General features: G+C 53.9%; 1 protein-coding gene across 9 annotated transcripts in view; it reads left to right on the top strand.

The window, feature by feature from the left end:
- SCN5A (sodium voltage-gated channel alpha subunit 5) overlaps positions 1-19,772 on the top strand; it is a 97,421-nt gene extending 77,649 nt beyond the window's left edge. For 7 of the 9 annotated variants that reach the window (XM_072726492.1, XM_072726491.1, XM_072726487.1 and 4 more), the window contains 8 exons: positions 1,322-1,495; positions 5,152-5,274; positions 7,071-7,352; positions 9,914-9,967; positions 10,588-10,725; positions 11,353-11,457; positions 12,542-12,812; positions 16,219-19,772. In XM_072726492.1, the coding sequence (XP_072582593.1) occupies positions 1,322-1,495; positions 5,152-5,274; positions 7,071-7,352; positions 9,914-9,967; positions 10,588-10,725; positions 11,353-11,457; positions 12,542-12,812; positions 16,219-17,456 (2,385 nt within the window). In that variant the 3' untranslated portion in view covers positions 17,457-19,772. Of the gene's footprint in view, positions 1-1,321; positions 1,496-5,151; positions 5,275-7,070; positions 7,353-9,913; positions 9,968-10,587; positions 10,730-11,352; positions 11,458-12,541; positions 12,813-16,218 lie in introns of all 9 variants that reach the window. The other 2 variants (XM_072726488.1, XM_072726489.1) reach the window with 1 other exon arrangement.
- Positions 19,773-20,030: the final 258 nt, after the last annotated feature.

The raw sequence follows: 20,030 nt of genomic DNA, 5'->3' as shown, positions 1-20,030 counted from the left end.
TAGAGTAGATAAACACTCACAAAAGATTGTTTAGTGGAAAAGAAATTTAAAAGCAAATTATTTAGTATACCTTAGAGAAATGTGTACTCATACACACACAGAAACAGTGTCAAAAAGAATCTCCACTTAAATGTTGGCAGTGGTTACTATAATGTCATGAAATCGGAGGTGTGTTCTGTTCTTTTTATCATTTCTTTATTATTTAATTTTTTGTAGGAAGCACACATTTTTATAATCAGAAAAAAAAAACACCTACTTTTTGTCTTGAACAACTCCAAGAGTCCATTTTAGGACCTGAATCATCCTGCCATGCTGTCTACACTGACTGGATTAGCCATATGTATGCCTAGGCAGTGCACACCGAGGCTGACAGTACTGGCCACCGGGGTCCCCATGGCTCACATGGGCCCTACGGGCTGCCAGGGAGGCCCATAGTGACAGGCAGAGGCAACTCCCTGGGGCCCCCAGTGACGTGTTCAGTTGCCTAGATGGGGAGCCTCTGAGCACACGGTGGGCGGGGAGAGGTGGCTTGAGAGACACGGGTACAGATCAGGACAGGAGCTACAAGAGGGCACCGGGGAGCCTGCAGAGTTCCTCCATTGGCTCAGGAATTCAGGTTGAGGCAGATACGAGGAGGTGGAGAAAGGCACCTTCTAGCATTTTAAGAACTCGGACAACTGGATTCTGAGGGTTGCAGGAGCTTTGGGATCCCCAGGAGATCTAGTCGTGCCTTTGCCAAACTTCTTATTGACAAACTGCTATCACCAGCATTTATTGAAAATTTTGCTTTAGATCAACTCTCACTGGTTTGTGTGTGTTTACATAAACTTATTGTAAAAAGGAGACCTTTAATGATTGTTCTTGGTGGACACCAGTTTTGTTTCCTATGAGAAGTAGGGAACTGCATAAAGTAAAGAGAGTAAAAGCACAGTGGAATGAAAACAGCCAAAGGAGGGGTTCTATGGGGTTTTCAGCAGAAGGCCCCGAGCTGAGCCTGCACACACTCTCCTTGTTAACACAGATCAGCAAGTTTTAGCTCAGAACTGAGCCTCACTCTTCCTCGTGAAGGAAGAAGTGTTCTCACTACACATTGTGTGTTGTCCACATACCGCGATCCTTTCTTGAGCCACCCGTGGAACACAAGGCTCCTAGGGGAGCATGCTGTTCTAGTCCTCTGTGATTTCCGAGGCGCCCCTCCGCCACATGCCTCCCCTGCTCCTGCCCTCCTGGGCAGCGGCTGCTGTTAGAAATGAAGTTTCTCGAGGGGTGGAGTTGGCAGTGGTCGGGACATCCTGTCCCCCTTGTCCGGCCTGATCTGTAGGCCTTCGAGGACATCTACCTAGAGGAGCGGAAGACCATCAAGGTTCTGCTCGAGTATGCCGACAAGATGTTCACCTACATCTTCGTGCTGGAGATGCTGCTCAAGTGGGTGGCCTACGGCTTTAAGAAGTACTTCACCAATGCCTGGTGCTGGCTGGACTTCCTCATCGTGGATGTGAGTGGGCCCAGAGGGAAGAGGCCAGGGGAGATCGGTTGCCCGTGTGGGGAGGAGCTGAGGCAGAGGGCCGGAAGGACAGAATGACAAGGCAGGTGGGGCCAGCAGGCTGACGTGAAGGCACTTAGCAAAGCCACAGAGCAGATGGAAGGAGGCCACAGTCTCGGGTCACAGGAGAGCCCCAGGCCACTCATAAGGTTCCCAGTCTGGGAGGGATAAGAACCTGGGTCTGAGGACACCTGGGTGGCTCAGTGGTTGAGCATCTGCCTTTGGCTCAGGTCGTGAACCTGGGGTCCTGGGATCAAGTCGCGCATCAGGTTCCCCTGCTTCTCTCTCTGCCTAGGTCTCTGCCTCTCATGAATAAAATCTTAAAAAAAAAAAAAAAGGAAAGAAAGAAAGATAGGAAGGAAGGAAGGAAGGAAGGAAAAAAGAAAGAAAGAAAGAAAGAAAGAAAGAAAGAAAGAAAGAAAGAAAGAAAGAAAGAAAGAAAGAAAGAAAAAGAAAGAGGAACCTGCGTCTGGCCATCAGAACCCCAATTTTGAGAGACAGAGGAGCAAGGGAGACCTAAGCTTCTGTGGAGACTCGATCCACTACAGAGGAGAGTGAGGAACAGTCCAGGCAGGAGTGTGAGCCAGGGCAGGAGCGGGCCACCCCCACCGTCCCCTCAGGATGGCCAGAAGTCAGGGAGCAGGCGAGCCTGTATCACAGCACTCGGCACACGTGTTGTGAAGTATCTGTCAGGTCCACTAGGTAGGAGCCAGTTAAGAGCCTCCGTGTCCACACATGGTGGAGGCTGTCTATACCGGGGAGATATGAGCCCAAGGCCAGAGGGGACAGGGTTGGTGAGGGATTCTGGGAAGGCAATGGGGGGACCCTCCAGGCTCAGGTAGAAGGTACCCCTGGGGAGGATGAGAGAGGGGTAGGCACCTGTGAGAAGGCAGCAAGCTATGAACACTGGTTGCTGCTGTGGACGCTGGGGCAGCTGGCACAGCTTCCCTTCCTGTCCAAGGAAGGCCTAGGGCAGGACGTGGCATGTTCTCTGAGTACCCAGTTGGCAGATAGAGGGGAAGCCCTCTGCCCCACAGCCCCCGGGGCCCCAGGACCCTGCTGGGTGCCAAGCAGGGTGAGTGCAGTTGAGTGGGAGAAGAACCAGAGAGGAAAATGAGACCAGAGTGCAGAGCAGCCTTGGATCTGCACTCACTGAGGGCAGGGGGAACAGGCAAAGACGAAGGACTCAGGTGGGGGCTCACCATCTGGTTGTGGTGGGTCCTGCAGAACAGAATGTGAGTCAGCATCTGCAAACTGGGAAGAGCTTTCAGAGGGACCCCATGGCTTCTGGGCTTGGCCTCAGGGTCCACCAACCAGCAGGGGTTGTCCTTCCTGTGGTTGTGCAAGAGGCTCGGGCCTCTGTTCAGGCCTCTGTTTGGTCCCCACACCCCACTCAGAGGCCAGAGGGAGGGGCTCAGCCTGAGTGGGAGGCCAGTCCACCAGTGACCATGGCAGGAGAGGCTCCTTGGGCTGGGGCATGCATGGAGACACAGATCTGGGTCCTTGGGCCTCTGGTCCAGGCCTCTTTCTGTCACCCCCAGTGACGGAGAGAATGCTGATGTTGGGGTGAGGGGTACTAGGGTGGCAGAGAGGGAGGGAGGGAGGGAGGTCTACCTGCTTTACAGCCTGGAGTCCTCAGAGCCTCCCTGAGAGGAAGGAGAGGACCCGGGAGACCTCCTGCCCCGTGGCTGTGGGAGGGCCCTGAGGTCCCTCACCCAGCGATTCCTGCAGCTTCTTGGGAAGTTGAGCTTGCTGAGTGACTCCCCTCAGGGAAGGCAGAGAGATTTGCAAACACTCCTGGGCCACCAACCTGCCACCTTGAGGAACTCAGGGCTGAGGCCGGGCAGTGCTTCCTGTTCCGCTTCCTGTTCCGTCCCAGAACTGGAAAGCTGGCCCATGAAGAAGGAAACCGGGCTCCCAGCAGACAGGGGTTGTGCCTAAGGTCAGGGGGAAGGAAGTGGATGCTGGAACCCAGCTTTCCTGATGCTGGCCGTGCTGTCCCCCTTCACTTCATGGTAAGGGTGGTCTTTGGGCCTCAAGGTCTGGAGAAGGGTATTTCCAGGATGAATTCCTTCATTTATTTTTCCAATACATACTATACTATTGTAGATGCTGGGGATCCCAGAGAACAAAAGAGACTAAAACTCCTGCCCTCATGGAGGAAGGCAACTGCAAGCAATAAACGTACTCAATAAGCCAGCATTGTACGCTGTTAGAAGGCGAGGTGTGCCAGGGAGGATAGGAAGCAGAGAACAAAAGGGAATTAGGAGGGCCAGGACTCCGGCAAGGGGAAGGTATAGATTATAGCTTTAACTAGGCTGGCCAGGAGGGATCCACTGAGATGATATTGCAGCAAATATGAAGGAAGTTGGGGTCAGCCAGGCATACATCCGCAGAACCTTCCACACAGAGGTTGGAAGAGCAGTGCAAAGGTCCTGTGGTGGGAACATGCCTGGCGTACTTGAGGAACTGCAAAGAAAACAGAGTGGCTGGAACAGTGATTGGGGAAGGTAGGTGCAGGAGATGAGGCCAGGCTTCAAAGGGCAGAGGGGGCAGAGCCTTTGAAAACCACAGGCTTTTATTTAGAATGAAGTAGGAAGACATTGTGACACCCCGAGCAGAAGAGTGACATGAAGTGACTCCTGCTACTGGAGGAGCACAGGGGTTGGGGGGTGGGGCACACATGGAGGCAGGCCGAAGAGTCAGGAGGCTGTGGCCACAGTCCAGGGGAGAGTACACAGTGGCCTGGCCAGGATGGTGACAGTGGAAGTGGTGAGAAATATTTGGACTTCTGATGTATTTTGAAGGCCGAGCCAACAGGAAATCCTGCTGGGTTGGATGTAGGGTATGAGGGTTGGATGTAGGGTATGAGAGATGGAGAGGAGGCAGGGATGACGCCAAGGCTTGTGGCCTGAGCAGCTGGAAGGATGGAGCTGCCACCAACCGAGATGGAAGGGCTCTGAGTGGGGCAGGTGCGTGAGCCGTGACAGCACAGAGCACAGGGGTGAACTGCTGGGACCTAAGTGGGCAGACTGGCCAGACCTGGCCGCTGGGCCATAGAATTTGCTTGCGGTTCCCCTCTCTGAAGGCGTCCGATGAGCGAAGTCTGGCTTTGGGGAAGAGCCCCAGGATCGTCTCCCTGCTCATGGTCAACCCAGGATAGCCCTTCCCCAAAAAAGACTGGGGAGTGAAGGGGCAGGTCCAAGAATTTGGCTGGAAGGAAGTCCTGTCGGGACAAAAGCCCAGGCTTTATGTGCCTGCTCCTCCACACCAGTGGCTGGCTTAGGAACTCGGCTTTCTATCCGCAGAGTAGGGATGATGCATCCCAGGTCCTTGGGTTAGTGACTGCACACGGCAGGCTCTCAGCAAAGATCTGAAAGCTAGGACACACTTGTCTCCCTGCCCACCCCCAGCCTCTTGGGCCCCAGGAAGGCCAGCCCAGTGCATGGTGGCCATGCAGAGGATGTAGCCGGAAATAACAAAGACAGGACAGTGTGGGGAAGCCTGCTGGCTCTCTCACACCAGCCCAGCTTTAGGCGGGCCAGGAGCCCTGCCACCGGTCTCTAGAGCTGTCCCCATGGCGCTCACTCCCGCCTTGCCTCCCACAGGTCTCACTGATCAGCCTCGTAGCCAACACCCTGGGCTTTGCCGAGATGGGCCCCATCAAATCCCTGCGGACACTGCGTGCGCTCCGACCCCTTCGAGCCCTGTCACGATTTGAGGGCATGAGGGTAAGGGGAGTGACTGCCAGGGCAGTGGGAGGTGACTCCCTTGGGATGACCCCCAGGTTCACTTGCTGACCGAGCGGCCCAGCCTCGACCTGGGACTGTGGCCCCCAGCCTGGCAGGAGCTCGGTGCAAAATCTCCAGGAGAGGTTCATCTGGGCTCGCCGGCCCAGGGCAGCAGGGGGTGAAGAGCTGTGAGAGCCCTCCCTCTAGGCCTGTCGGCCTCGGGGGCCCGGGAGCCCCTCTGCTTGTGCCGCGGGGTGGGAGGCCATCTGTATGCTCTGCGTCCTGCGTGCCCTGCCTCCTGGCAGCCACAGGCCATTTCCTCGGTCTGCGATGGGCAGTAGGGCTGTGCCGGGGAAGGTGAAGGAAGCTAAGAGGGAGCAGCTGTATACTCACCATCACGTAGCTGTTGGCATTTGCTTAGCAAACGCTTTTGCACTGATTTCTAACTGCAGAGCCCTGTGCATTTTTCAAGTCATCGAATTTTACCAAGGAATATGTGCATATGAGGCAACTTTAAAACCCCACCAAGAAAAATCTTACTTGTAACGAATAGCAAGAAAACCAACACATAGATACATTTGTGTGCACATGTGTTTTGTGTTTTGTGCTTTTTTACAAAACACGCATAGTGCTGCTGTGGCTTCAGCAGCCACATCTGTGTAACTCTCGCTGACCCAGCAGGCACTGTCACATGGCCCCCACTTTGTGGATGGTTTTAAACTTTGCCCACACCCCCAAAAGAGAAACAAGTCACTTATTCCTGGTGGGAAGGCATTCACAAGTGAATCATCCTACCTAAGTCAAACATCGCTCAGGAGCAAGGACATTTGATTCCACAGGGACGTGGGGGAGATGTGAGTTGCCAGGAATGCCTCTGTTGTGCTGTCGGCCATGGAGCCAGCCAAGGGCAGACCTGGGATTTGGGTTTCCCACCCTGTTCACCATGCCCGCTGGAGATCAGGGACACCCTCTCACCTGTACATGCCAGCATTACCCTTCCCAGCACCGTGATCACCACATGGCCCCACACCAGCCTCACTGCAATCTGGGCAGCAAACACCTTCGTGACTCCCGGGGGGCTTGGCCCCGGGTCCCTCAGTGGAGTAGAGCACACCATACACTTTTGCCAAGGAAGCCTCTCCTGGGTGCTGTGAGTCTCCGTGAAGAGAACAATGCCAGGGCTCCACGGGGTCAGAGAGCCGCTCCGGGAAGGGCAGAGCATGGGGAGCTCCACGCCACACCCCCTGCCCTCCCGGCCCGGCTCTCACCGCAGCACTGGAGGGCTGCCAGAGCACCTGCCAGACACGCCACGGGGAGGTCCCCTGGGCGGACTTCAGGGAGAACACCCATCCTTCCTAGTAGCAGCAACCCCAAAATAAACCAGAAACTTAGCTCAGAGAATGCGTCTCCAGAGGCCCTTTCCCATCAGACTGCTGGCAGATACTTAACTAGAGAGACCCTGTTGAAAATTAAGTTTGAAGGTCGTGAACTCAGGATAGGACCAGAAGGGAAAAGCAGAAGTTCTGGACTTGGTCAGACATTAGTGTGCAAAAACAAACAAAAAGGTGTGTATGTTCTCTCCCCCAGGCTCCCCATCATCTCTCCCTTTATTCCCCATCAGGGCTTCCAGCCAGGGCTAGCCCTTCCTTGGGGACAGGAACTCTTCCACCCCCCATTCCCATAGGGGCCTGTAGGAAAAGAGTTCAGTGAGGAAAAGGGCATGGGTAGGCGGGTCTTGACAAGGGCCCATGCTCTGGGCATCCCCAGGAACTGAGCTTCTTCTCTGTCCACTTGAGGTTGTGGTCAATGCCCTGGTGGGCGCCATTCCATCCATCATGAATGTCCTCCTCGTCTGCCTCATCTTCTGGCTCATCTTCAGCATCATGGGTGTGAACCTGTTTGCGGGGAAGTTTGGGCGATGCATCAACCAGACTGAGGGAGACCTGCCTTTGAACTACACCGTTGTGAACAATAAGAGTGACTGTGAGTCTTTCAACGTGACTGGCGAACTGTACTGGACCAAGGTGAAAGTCAACTTTGACAACGTGGGCGCCGGGTACCTAGCTCTTCTGCAGGTGGTAAGTCCTGGAGAGGAGGGACTTCCTCCCTCCCACAGGCTGTCCAGCATCACGCACCTGCACCCATGGCATGTGCAGGTGGGGGACCATGGGACTGCTCTGGGTTCTAACAGTAGGGTCACGCTGCCCAAAGGAGGCTAAGGATTTTCCAGAGACTTCTTGGCTCCTTGGGAAGTCCCCAGATTTTCCACTCTAGAACAGATGCCGCATTCTCCAAGGTGCATGGCATGGGGGTTCAGCACTGAGGCAGAACTAACCTCACAGCCAGTAGTCAGGTTGACAACCTCATGCTATCAGTTTGGCAGTGTGATGGCACAGGTTAAAAGGCAAAGACCATAGACACACAGAGATGAAACTGTTAGCCACACGGTGAGTCCAGCCTTCTGTTAGAAAAGGTAACAATGCCTCTGTGCAGTTTCTGGTGTGTAAGATGTGTGGTGTTGAAATGCACATGACGCTACCCCATCCTTCCAAAGTTTCCATTGATTTGTGAGGATGGTGGCTTCAGTGAGCATGATACATGGCATAAAATTAGCCTACAAGTAGCCTTGACAGCAGACATGCGGACAGACTGTAACACATAGAAGCACAGCTTACTTCACTTACTATCCCAGTGTTAAGCCCAAGTACCTGTCTCTAGTCCCCAAAGTAGAGGAGCACTCAGTGGGCTCCCATCTGAAAACTTAATGCACATCTACTCGCACCTCCAGCCCTCCCTTAAATCCCAGAGGTAGCTTTCTTCAAAGGCTCCCCTGAAATGCCTCCTAGAGAAGATTAGAGCCAACCCCAGAGACCCTCTGTCCCTGGGGCCTCCCTCTAGATGCCAGAATTTGAGGGGCACTTGGGCAGCTGAGTCAGTGAAGCGTCCAACTCTCGATGTCAACTCAGGTCATGATCTCAGGGTCATGAGATTGAGCCCTGTGTGAGCCCCACATCAGGCTCTACAGGGAGTCTTCTTGAGATTCTCCACCCTCTCTCCCTGCCCCTCCCACCCCACCCCCACGTGCACCCACGTGAGCACAGTCTCTCTCTCTCTCTCTCTCTCTCTCTCTCTCTCTCTCCCTCTCTCTCCCTCTCTCTCTCATAAATAAATAAATAAATAAATAAATAAATAAATAAATAAATAAGATGTCAGTACCTGGAAGGAAAGGCCCTTTTGTAGACTGGGAGCTGACAGTCATTGCAGATAGAACAACACAGTGGCCAGAAAGGCAGTCACAAGCATCTTAGCACCATCAGTGCTCTCCAGCCGTTTCCAGAGCATTTCCAGCCCTCTCTTCATAGGGCAGGGCTTCCTGGCACAGGGAGCTGAAGTAGTTCGCCTTCTCTGGAGCAGCCTCAGTTCCCCCATCTACCTCCCAGTGCCATAAGAACTCTCAGACATGAAAGTTGTGTGGACAGTCGTACCCTGAAAGGAGGCTTGGGGGAAGATCGGATGTTGCCGAGGACACAAGTGAGACTCACTGGAAGTCAGCCTCACCACCCAAGCATGTCTCTCAGGCTCTTCCTGAATCTTCGTAGCAGCCCAGACAGTGTAGCCAGCACCAGAGCCCTGGATCATTCAGCCTCTTCCTTTACCGCCTTGGGGTGGCCAACTGGAGCAGGCTTGTGTAGGCTCACAAGAGCAGATTGTTGCATTTTCAAATATTTTGCAAGCCATGATTAAAGATCAGATTTTATAAACTTATAATTCACTAAGTGATATTGAAACAAAATCAGGGGATACCTGGCTGGCTCAGTCAGTGGAGCATGCTACTGTTGATTTTGGGATTGTGGGCTCAAGCCTTATGTTGGGTATAGAGATTACTTTAAAAAATAAGTTTTTTTTTAATCAAAATTCACCATTAGCGCATATTATCATCTATGCTTTTAAGGTTATTTATATGTGCTGTATCCATACCATGGAAATACTATAATGCTATGCTCCTCTGCATCTCTTCCCAAGTCTGTGTTCAGTAACGGCCAGTCAATGACTTGAAATTGGCCGTAGTGGGAGTGTTTACCCAGAGAAATTGGCAAACATGGCAATCAGGGCTTTGTTTTCTTCTGGAAAACCATTTGTTAGCCCCTTACTGACACACCACTGACTAAAGGACCCCTTAAGTACGAGGGGAGGTTGGGATGCTTCAGGGCCATCCTGAAAAGTCGTGGAACAGAAGCCACAGGGTTCTCCAAGCTGCTTGACAGGGGTCCAGGTTAGCATTAGGGTCCCCCTCTCTGACCCTGACACCCACTGTAGGACTGCATCGTTTCAGAATCTGGAATGAAGGTGGATCTGAAAGGCAGACCTCCTTCGGTCCTCCTCAGTGTCCTGGCTAACATCGAGAAGCTTCCTACCCCCCTCCATGACCCCCTTGGGCGGGGGGCTTCCCCTCCACCCCCAGTCCTGAACCGGAAGGCCCTTCCCGAACTGCCCAGTCATGTGAACACGGCCGAAGGGGCGGGGCGGGATGCTTGCTTCTCAGAGGAAGCTATTTCCTGGCCTCACTTGTCTGGATAGGACCCCAGATAACTCAATAAGTGCAAGTCAAATGATTCTTACTCTTATCTTTTCCTTCCAGGCAACATTTAAAGGCTGGATGGACATTATGTATGCAGCTGTGGACTCCAGGGGGGTAGGTAACCATACTGGCCTCTCCCACCACATCAGGCACATGAGGTTTAAGACACTTGGCACTAGGGAATCAGTGTGCACCCTCAGAAGCCCACCCCATAAGGGCCAGATCTCTTGTGCCAACCTGCAGTTGAGCATCTCTGGAATGCCAAGGCCTGGCCCTGGGGCAAAGTTGCATGGTCTCCCCAGGAGCCCCAAATTCTCAAATATCTTTCAAATTAAATTCACTGCCATTTACTTAAATCTCAGTCTTACCCCAGAAGATACAGAATAGAAGCAATAGAGATGCAGATCAAGTTTCTTTTTCATCCTTGTGCCCTGCCCAATCACAGTGACCATTCAGTGAAGGCGAAGGGGCGGGTGGGGGTGAGGGAATGACAAGGACATGGACCTGCTACACTCACACTTTCTGTTGGGCAGAAGCCAGGCAGTGCCACATCAACCCTGAGCCATCACTCTCCTGAACCCCATCCCCACCCTGGCCGGCCCCGCTCTGCACATGCACGCACACACAGACACGCAGCCCCGACTGGTGACCTCCCTCTGGACACACCCTCTCGCCCAGCCAGCCCCTTCCCCTTCCTGCCTGCCTGACCCCCATGTCTGATTTCTCCCGCTCAGTTTGAAGAGCAGCCCCAGTGGGAATATAACCTCTACATGTACATCTACTTTGTCATTTTCATCATCTTCGGGTCTTTCTTCACCCTGAACCTTTTCATCGGTGTCATCATCGACAACTTCAACCAACAGAAGAAAAAGATACGTAGAGCGCCTGCTCCCCCTGGGTCAGCAGGGTGGGGTGGGGTGGGGTACCAGGGGGCTGAGGAGCCATTCTGGCCCCTGGCCCCATTGTGCCCTCCTGCAGGGGATGGGCCTCCCCCCCACTCCCCACAGATACTGGAGTGGGCAGGAGAGGGGCATGTTCATGAGGTGACACGTCCAGTCTTTAAGAGTGGAAGTGGGGGCCTGTGGCTACCTGACAGCTGAGGCTCCTGAGAGGAGCTGGGCTGATGGTTGGGACTAAGTCACCTGGTCCACGATGGAGACAGCAGCCCAGGGTCTCTCCAGAGCTCCAACGGTTGGGCCATGATTGCGTGGCAGGCAAACCAACTAGGCAGAGAGCACCTCCAGGGTGGCCGGGCTGGGCAGGGGAGCGGGTGGGGGATGGGGACTGGATTTGCACCTGACAAAGTGAGAGAGGCCTCAAAGTGAAGGGAGACAGGGACCCTGTGAAAGCAGATTTGCAGAGGACTCTCTGGTGCACGATAGGGAGAGAAAGTGAGAAGGCCAACCAAGGCACCTCATCAAGGAGGCAAGATCCCTATGCCCCCCCATGCTAGAACCCCTAAGGACCCCAAAATGAGGTTGGTACCTGTCTCTCTGCACTTAGGGGGCCAGGACATCTTCATGACAGAAGAGCAGAAGAAGTATTACAACGCCATGAAAAAGCTGGGCTCCAAGAAGCCCCAGAAGCCCATCCCTCGGCCTCTGGTGAGCCAGCTCCCAATCCAGCAAGACTGGGGAGGGTGTGCTTGGGGTGCTGGGTAGCCCCCACCCCCCGGGACCAGCCATCAGGACCTCTAAACAGCCTTTCAGGCTAGCCCAGGGCCCTTGGTCAGTGCAGGGAAGGAGGGGCGCTGTCAGGCACCTGACCACATGCACGGGCCTCAAACTCCTGGAAAAAGTGAGGAAGGCATGGGGGGGCCATTCCAGCCAGGGGCACTCCTTCCCACAGGGGCCCCTCTCCTCTGCGCCCTCCTCCCCCGCCAGAGTGAGCAGGGTAGCCTCTGCAGGCCCACCCCCATTTGCAGCCTCTTCCTAGCCACCTCTGGGTGGGACAGACACAGCCTGGAGTCCCCTGGCAGGTGGCCCCAGGAAGACACTCAGTCCCCCTTGAGGCCGACTCCCTTGCCTGACCCAGACATTCTCCAATAAAGGGCCCAGCAGCAGGGGGCAGGCAGGCAGTACTCAAAGTAATTACATGGCATAACCCAAAATCACTAGCTAAAGTGATTTGGTTACTTTCACAGTCCCAGGTCTTTAACCCAGTTCATCAATATTATCTAGTTCCTACCCTTTCACCATGCTTTGTTCTAGATTAGGGGTGTGTGTGTGTATTTATAATTATTTATAATCTTCTCTCTTTCCCCAAATAATCTGAGGTGGCAAACAATTAAAGACACAAATATAGTTGATAGAATAAACCAAATCAATTCCATAAAGGGTGGAGGACATCTGTTAACCTAAGGGCTGATCCAATTACTAGGACTGAACTTTAAATTTAAGCTTGAGCCATCAGATAGTGGGAACAAGAAGAGAAGCCCAGTGAACAGTGATGTGCTAGGGAAGCTCAGGGTAGGAGAAATCCCTTCCTGAAGGTTCAGAGAAGACTCCAGGGAAGAGGGAGCCTGAGGGCCAGGCCCAGAAGCAGGAGTGCCAGGCTGTTTCAGCCTCCTGACTTTCTCACCCCGGGTAGAATAGGAGGGTGGATGGTCTGGGTCGAGGGACAGCCACAGGGGGACCTGCTGGCCTGTTTCAGGTCCCTGCTGAGCCCATCCTTTGCCTCTCCTTTCAGAACAAGTACCAGGGTTTCCTATTCGACATTGTGACTAAGCAGGCCTTCGACGTCACCATCATGTTTCTCATCTGCTTGAACATGGTGACCATGATGGTAGAGACAGATGACCAGAGTCCCGAGAAGGTCAACATCTTGGCCAAGATCAACCTGCTCTTTGTAGCCATATTCACAGGCGAGTGTATCATCAAGATGGCTGCCCTGCGCCACTATTACTTCACCAACAGCTGGAACATCTTCGACTTTGTGGTTGTCATCCTCTCCATCGTGGGTGGGTATACAAGCTGGCCCCTCCTCTCGTCTGGGGTCTGGACTTAATGCCAAGTGTACTAGGCTCCTTTGTTCCTTTCTCTGCAATCCACACCTCTCCCCTGTCACAAATGCAGATACACACACACACACACACACACACCCCTCAATAGAGAATTTGTCTAGGAGGCCCACTCAGGCCAAGGAGGCCATCCTCACAGAGGAGCCAGCACCCACTCTTGGCCCCACTTTCCATGGGACCCTAGAACACAGTTTTCTGTTCTCTGTGAGAGCTTCAAGAATGAGTCTGTAAAGGGAGTGAGAGATGAGCAGGTTTCCCTGCCCTCCCAAAGCTAAAGGAAGAAGTGGCTTTCTAGGGTGTGGTGAGTCTCCAGAGATGGGAGCAGGTGGCCTTCTTGGGTAGAAATTATCCCTGGAGATGGAAAATTCTAGAGTAAAGCCACCAACATGTGTGCCAGACTCCTTCAGACATCACCCACCTCATGCATCTGACCTTACAAATTCAGCATTGAGGGACGCCTGGATGGCTCAGCGGTTCAGTGTCTGGCTTTGGCTCAGGGCACGATCCCTGAGTCCCGGGATCGAGTCCCACGTCGGGCTCCCTGCATGGAGCCTAATTCTCCCTCTACATATGTCTCTGCCTCTCTCCCTCTCTCCCTCTCTCTCTGCATGTGTGTATGTGTGTGCCTTTCATGAATAAATAAATAAAATATTTTTTAAAAAATAAATAAAATCAGCATGGAGGCAAGGAGATCATAAAACTAGGAACAGAAGAGATAGGATTCACATTCCATCTGTTTGGGCTGCTATAACCAAACACCAGACTGGGTAGTTCATAAACACCAGAAATTAATTTCTCATACTTCTGGATGCTGAAAGGCCAAGATTAAGGCACCAACATGGTCATGTTTTCTGGCGGGGATCCTTTCCCTGGTTCATAACCAGCACCTTCTTTGCTGTGTCCTCACAAAGTAGAAGTGGCAAGGGAGCTTCCTAGGGCCTCTTTTATAAGGCACTGATCCCACTCATGAGGGCTCCACTCTCATGACCTAAGTACCTCCCAAAGGTCTCACCTGCTAACACCATCATCTTTGGAAATTGGGATTTCAACATATGAATTTGGGATTCAAACATTCAAGCCATAGAATACATCTACATGTGTTTGACCTCAGGACCCAAACCCTCTTTTGTTTTTGTTATTTACTTATAGAGTGAGCAAGCGCAAGGCAGGGAGGTGGGAGGAGCAGAGGGAAAGGGAGCAGACTCCACACCCAGCCCAGAGATCATAACCTGAGCCGAAATCAAGAGTCAGATGCTTAACCAATGGAGTCATTCAGACACCACTCCCTTTTTAAGTAACAATTTTATTGGGATACAATTCACATACTGTAAGATTTACCCTTTAAAGTTTACAATTTAGTAGTTGCTAGTATATTCAACAGAGTTGTGCAACCATCACACTACATCTGATTGTAGAATATTTCCCTCTCCCCAGGCCCTGAAAACCATTAAATCTAAAATTTTGAGGGGCTGCCAAACTGTTTTTCCACTGTAGGTGCACCTTTTTACATTCCCGTCACAACGTATAAGGGTTCCAGTGACTGCACATCCCCACCAATACTTGTTACTGTCTGTGATTTTTTATCATAGGCACCCTGGCAGATATGAAGTGATCATTTTGTTGAGGTTTTGGTTTACATTTCCCTAATGACTAATGACACTGAGCATCTTCTCATGTGCTTATTGGTCATTTTCTATGGTATGTCTTGGCCTATGATGGGAGAAATGTCTTGGAGAAATGTCTATTCAGATCCTTTGCTTATTTTTTAGTTGGCTTATTTATGTTCTTGTTGATGTGTGAGAGTTCTTTATATATTCTGGACACCAGTCTCTTACCACACAATTCGCAAACATTTTCTCCCTTGCTGTGAGTTGTCTTGTCACTTTCTTGGTTGTGGTCTCTTGAAGCACAAAGCTTTTTGTTTTGATGAAGTCCCAATTTATCAATATTTCTTTTTTCTGTTGCTTGTGCTCAGAGCCCAAATGCTTGACCCTTGCTCTGTGGAACTCTGCTGTGTGGTGGATGACTTTCCTCTTTCTGCCATACACATACAGCCTGTGCCTTCAGTGACCTCAGAGGGAGACAGGGGCTGAGTCAGGGGCCATCGTAGCTGTAGTGACAGATGGTTAGAAGCTAGATGGAGGGTCAGGAAGTACTCTGGGGGGTCCCAGGCAGGGGTGAAGGTGAGCATGCCAGGCAGGACTGGAGACAAGCTTTAGAGAATGCAGGATGTCAGCAGCCTCGAGGGGGCCGATGAGGGACAGTGTGGGTGAGCTTTGGGAGGAGACGTGGCATGTGCCTCAGGGACACCTCCTGGTACTGGTGCCTGGCTGTGCTGGAGGGACATGGTTAACAGGTCAACCTGGAGCCAGAGTGTCTGAGTTGAATCTCAGTGTTCCACTGACTAGGTGACAACTTGAGTAAGTTACCTCACCTCTCAATTTCCTCTTCTGGAAAATGAGGATGATGGTATCAGCTTACCTCCTCGGGTGACCGGAAGGGCTAAATGGATAGATATAAAATGCTCAGCCCAGTGCCTTATTGACAGTGAACATGACACGTGTCAGCTGGTGACATGATTACATGAGGAGTCTGGAAAGGTCACTCAGGCCAATACAAAGTGAGTTCATGTCATTCTTTCTCATATAACTTGTATGCCTGCCTCTCAAAACTCCAAACCCGGAGCTGTCAATAGAGACCAAGCAGCAGGAAGCCCTGGAAGCTAGCAGGGTTGGGAGGGTGGCAGGAACAATCTCAGAGAGGCTGAGGTGTTGCAGGTGTGGCAGAGAACACAGGCTTGTGGGCCAGTGGCTTTCCAAGGGTCATGTGCCCTTCCGTGAGCACATGAATTATCTGGGCTTATTAAAACACAGTGGGACTGGGGGTGGAACGGAGCATCCACATTTCTGAGAAGCTCCCAGGAGAACCCCAGGGCTGCTGATCCTCAGACCCCACTTTTGAGTAATGAGTTGCTGAAAAGCCTGAGCCTGAGCTCTGGTCCAAGCAAGGCCACCCAGATGCTGAGCAAATCCTTTCGGGTTTCGGAACCCAGGATCTAGAAGATGGGCCCAGTACAGCTCTACCGGACAGGTGTTCTCAGAAGACTAAGGGAAGAGAGGTCTGGGAAGCACTTTGTAAAAGGTGTGGGTACTGTGGGTCCTCATTCTCTGGGTCACAGATGAGACACGGAGACCCAGACAGGGTCCTTGCATGCCCCGGTCAACCCAGTCCTCCTGAAAGGGCCTCCTCTCCTTAGCTCCTTGCCACACAGAGATCCATACAGTGAGGCAGGGCCAGAGGGAGGACAGAGACCCATTGGTGGCGCGGCCTCTGTTGTTTCCCATAGGTACCGTGCTCTCAGACATCATCCAGAAGTACTTCTTCTCCCCAACGCTCTTCCGAGTCATCCGCCTGGCCCGAATCGGCCGCATCCTCAGGCTGATTCGAGGTGCCAAGGGGATCCGCACACTGCTCTTTGCCCTCATGATGTCCCTGCCTGCCCTCTTCAACATCGGCCTGCTGCTCTTCCTCGTCATGTTCATCTACTCCATCTTCGGCATGGCTAACTTCGCTTATGTCAAGTGGGAGGCTGGCATCGATGACATGTTCAACTTCCAGACCTTCGCCAACAGCATGCTGTGCCTCTTCCAGATCACCACGTCGGCTGGCTGGGATGGCCTCCTCAGCCCCATCCTCAACACGGGGCCCCCTTACTGTGACCCCAATCTGCCCAACAGCAATGGCTCCCGGGGGAACTGTGGGAGCCCGGCTGTGGGCATCCTCTTCTTCACCACGTACATCATCATCTCCTTCCTCATCGTGGTCAACATGTACATCGCCATCATCCTCGAGAACTTCAGCGTGGCCACCGAGGAGAGCACCGAGCCCCTGAGCGAGGACGACTTCGACATGTTCTATGAGATCTGGGAGAAGTTCGACCCGGAGGCCACCCAGTTCATCGAGTACTCGGCCCTGTCCGACTTCGCCGACGCCCTGTCCGAGCCGCTGCGCATCGCCAAACCCAACCAGATAAGCCTCATCAATATGGACCTGCCCATGGTGAGCGGGGACCGGATCCACTGCATGGACATCCTCTTTGCCTTCACCAAGAGGGTGCTGGGCGAGTCTGGGGAGATGGATGCCCTGAAGATCCAGATGGAGGAGAAGTTCATGGCGGCCAACCCGTCCAAGATCTCGTACGAGCCCATCACCACCACGCTGCGGCGCAAGCACGAGGAGGTGTCGGCCACCATCATCCAGCGCGCCTTCCGGAGGCACCTGCTGCAGCGCTCCGTGAAGCACGCCTCGTTCCTGTTCCGCCAGCAGGCCGGCAGCAGCGGGCCGTCTGAGGAGGCCCCCGAGCAAGAGGGCCTCATCGCCTACATGATGAGTGAGAACTTCTCACGGCGCCTAGGCCCACCCTCCAGCTCCTCCATTTCCTCCACGTCCTTCCCCCCCTCCTATGACAGCGTCACCAGGGCCACCAGCGATAACCCCCAGGTGCGGGCGTCCGACTACAGCCGCAGCGAGGACCTCGCGGACTTCCCCCCGTCCCCAGACAGGGACCGCGAGTCTATCGTGTGAGCCTCAGCCCGGCTGGCCAGGAGGCACCGAGAGGCGGCCTGTCGCATCGGAGCAAATGTGACTGCAGCCACAAGCCGGCATCTGCTGGGCCTTCCTTGGGCTCCGGGCGTGAGAGCTGGGCCTTGGCCCCACGGGTCAATGAGGCTGAGTCCTGTGGCACCCACGTGGATGGCCACAAGCAGGTGGCCGGGCTGACCGTTCTGGGTGGCCTGTCACCGGAGGCCCTAACACACCAGCGGCGGGGCTGGTCAGGCCACACCCGGGGGCCTTGAAAAGCCACACCACCCCAGCTGCCGAGGAGAACTACAAAACTGAGACTATAGATGTTGTGAATGGGCTTTCATAAATTTATTATATTTGATATTTTTTTACTTGAGCAAAGAACTGTTTTTTCCATGGACGATGGCAGTAGTTCACACTGCCTTTTCTTAACTCCAAACACGAGTGTCTGTGGAGCTGTTGGAACTCTGTTCTCAAAGCAAAAGTGACACCCAGTATGACCTCCCCAGGCCTTCGATGCCCTGGGACCAGAAGGGGATCCCCTGCTGCTCACGCCACGGTGCCAGGAGAGCTGAACCTCTTTTCTCGCACATGCGTGTACGCACAGTCCACACACGGGGGCCACACTTGGGCTCCCTGTGGCCCAGGCTCCCCTCAGGCAGGTGCCAGGCAGAGGGGTTCTCGCCAGTGGGGGCTCACGCTGGCCTCCCACTGTCCCCAGGGTCCTATATGCCCCCTTGTGTTTTTATGCAGGCCATCCTGGGGTCTTTTCTAGGAAAACACAAAGCTTCCAGAAAAGAGCGGCCTGGGTCCCAGGGCTGGTCCTGGCTATGATGTTGCCTTTTCCTCCTGGGAGAGGCCAGCCTTCTGCACGAGTATTAATATTAAAGTGAAGGGCATGAGGGAAACGGCCCCACGTGTGGCCAGCCCCCAGCTTGTCCTTGCTCCCCAAGCCGGCAGGCCCTGCCCCACGGGCCAGGAAGAGCAGTCTGAGCCCCGTGCCACAAGGGCTAGGAAGCTGACCAGCCCTCAGCCGTGGGGCCCCAGCCCATCCGAGGAAGGGAATCTGTTGTCATGGCCAGGGCTCTCTTTCCAGACCTTTCTGCCTCTCGCCCTGTGTGCGATTGGGGGGTGGGGGTGGGGGACTCCTGTGTGGTGCCCAGCAGCTCTCCAGATGGAGTGGGGAGGGCAGTGTGAGCCTGGCACCAGGAAGGAGCCTTGGGATGGTCAGTTCCCTGCCCTGCGAGGGGGATGGACTCCCTGGGGAAGGGGAGCCATGTGGCCCCAGACCAGCCCCTCTGGCTCAGCCGGGGTCCTGGTGGCACACACCCGCGGGTCAACCTGGGGCAGGGTCTAGGCGGTCCACAGGTCTTATGAGAAGGCCTTTTCAGGGAAAAATACTTTTTCTAGTCCAATTACCCCCAGGGCCTCTTGAGCTGCTGACAATCCTATTTAGCATATGCAAATCTTTCAACGCAGAGACCTGTCACCCCCGGGAGTGACAGTGTTGGGGGGCGGAGCCTGAGCAGGCAGGGGCTCGGCCCATCCCAGCTCTCCTGTGGAGCCCGCCGCTGCCGCCACCTCTGCCACCGCCTCCCGGCAGCCCCCCGGGAGCTGGAAACTGGCTGCTCCTCACCTACCTCGCCGAGCTGTCGGAGGGCTGGACGTTTGCGAGCTCGTGGCGGTGCTGAGGGGGCATTGCCGGCGAGTCAAGTATTACGTTTCTTTTTGTCACTCCGAGTTCCCTTGGTGGCAACCCTAGCCCCCGCCCCAGCCGTCCCGGTGATCTCTTCTCCCGTGCTGCCCTTGAGTCCAGCGTGGGACATGGCTCTGACCATCCCAGACACACTTCTGAGTGGAAATCTTATTTTTGTAGCTGTCTGTGCTTTGCTCTCGAGGCTTGGAGCGGCGTGTGCCCCTCCCTGGCACTAGCACCCACCGCAGCCAGGAATGTGGTTTGGGAGGCAAGCCGGCTGGCTGCCCAGCTGGCCGGAAGGGAGCTGTGGTTTCGTGTGTGTGTGTGTGTGTGTGTGTGTGTGTGTGTGTGTGTGTGTGTGTGACCCAGGAGCCCTGAGACAGGTGCCTGGGGCTGAGGCTGAGGCAGGGTGAGCTAGGCCCAACTCCTTAGCTTTTCGCGTGGCTCTCATTTTTTTTTTTCCAGAACCGCACGATGGCCAGCAGGAGGGGAGGAAAGGGTAGGAAAGGAGGGAGCATCAGGTGCCAGCTGTTGTCTGAGCTAATCGAGCACTTCTCACCAAACTCCGTGTATAAATAAGATACATATTTTTAAAACAAACCAATAAATGGCTTACATGACCTGGCCTGGACTCTGTTCTTATGATTTGACCAGGGCAGTGGCAGCGGCCCAACAAGCCCAGGCGATGGCCGTGGTGCAGGGGGGCAAGATGAGACCCCAAGAACCATGCAGGACTTCCCGTCATTTTCCCAGGAGAACAGCGGAGAGTGTGGCTGGTCCAGGGAAAGTGGGGGCACCCGGGTCCTACCTCCCAGGACCCCCAGTCTGGGGCACTGTGAGGGGGGTGTGCTTTGGGGCTCCCACAATTGGAAAGGTTG

The sequence above is a fragment of the Vulpes vulpes genome, chromosome 11 (assembly GCF_048418805.1).
Source record: "Vulpes vulpes isolate BD-2025 chromosome 11, VulVul3, whole genome shotgun sequence".
Taxonomy (NCBI): domain Eukaryota; kingdom Metazoa; phylum Chordata; class Mammalia; order Carnivora; family Canidae; genus Vulpes; species Vulpes vulpes.
Note: the sequence above shows the minus strand (reverse complement) of the source record. Positions and strands in the feature narration are given on the sequence as shown.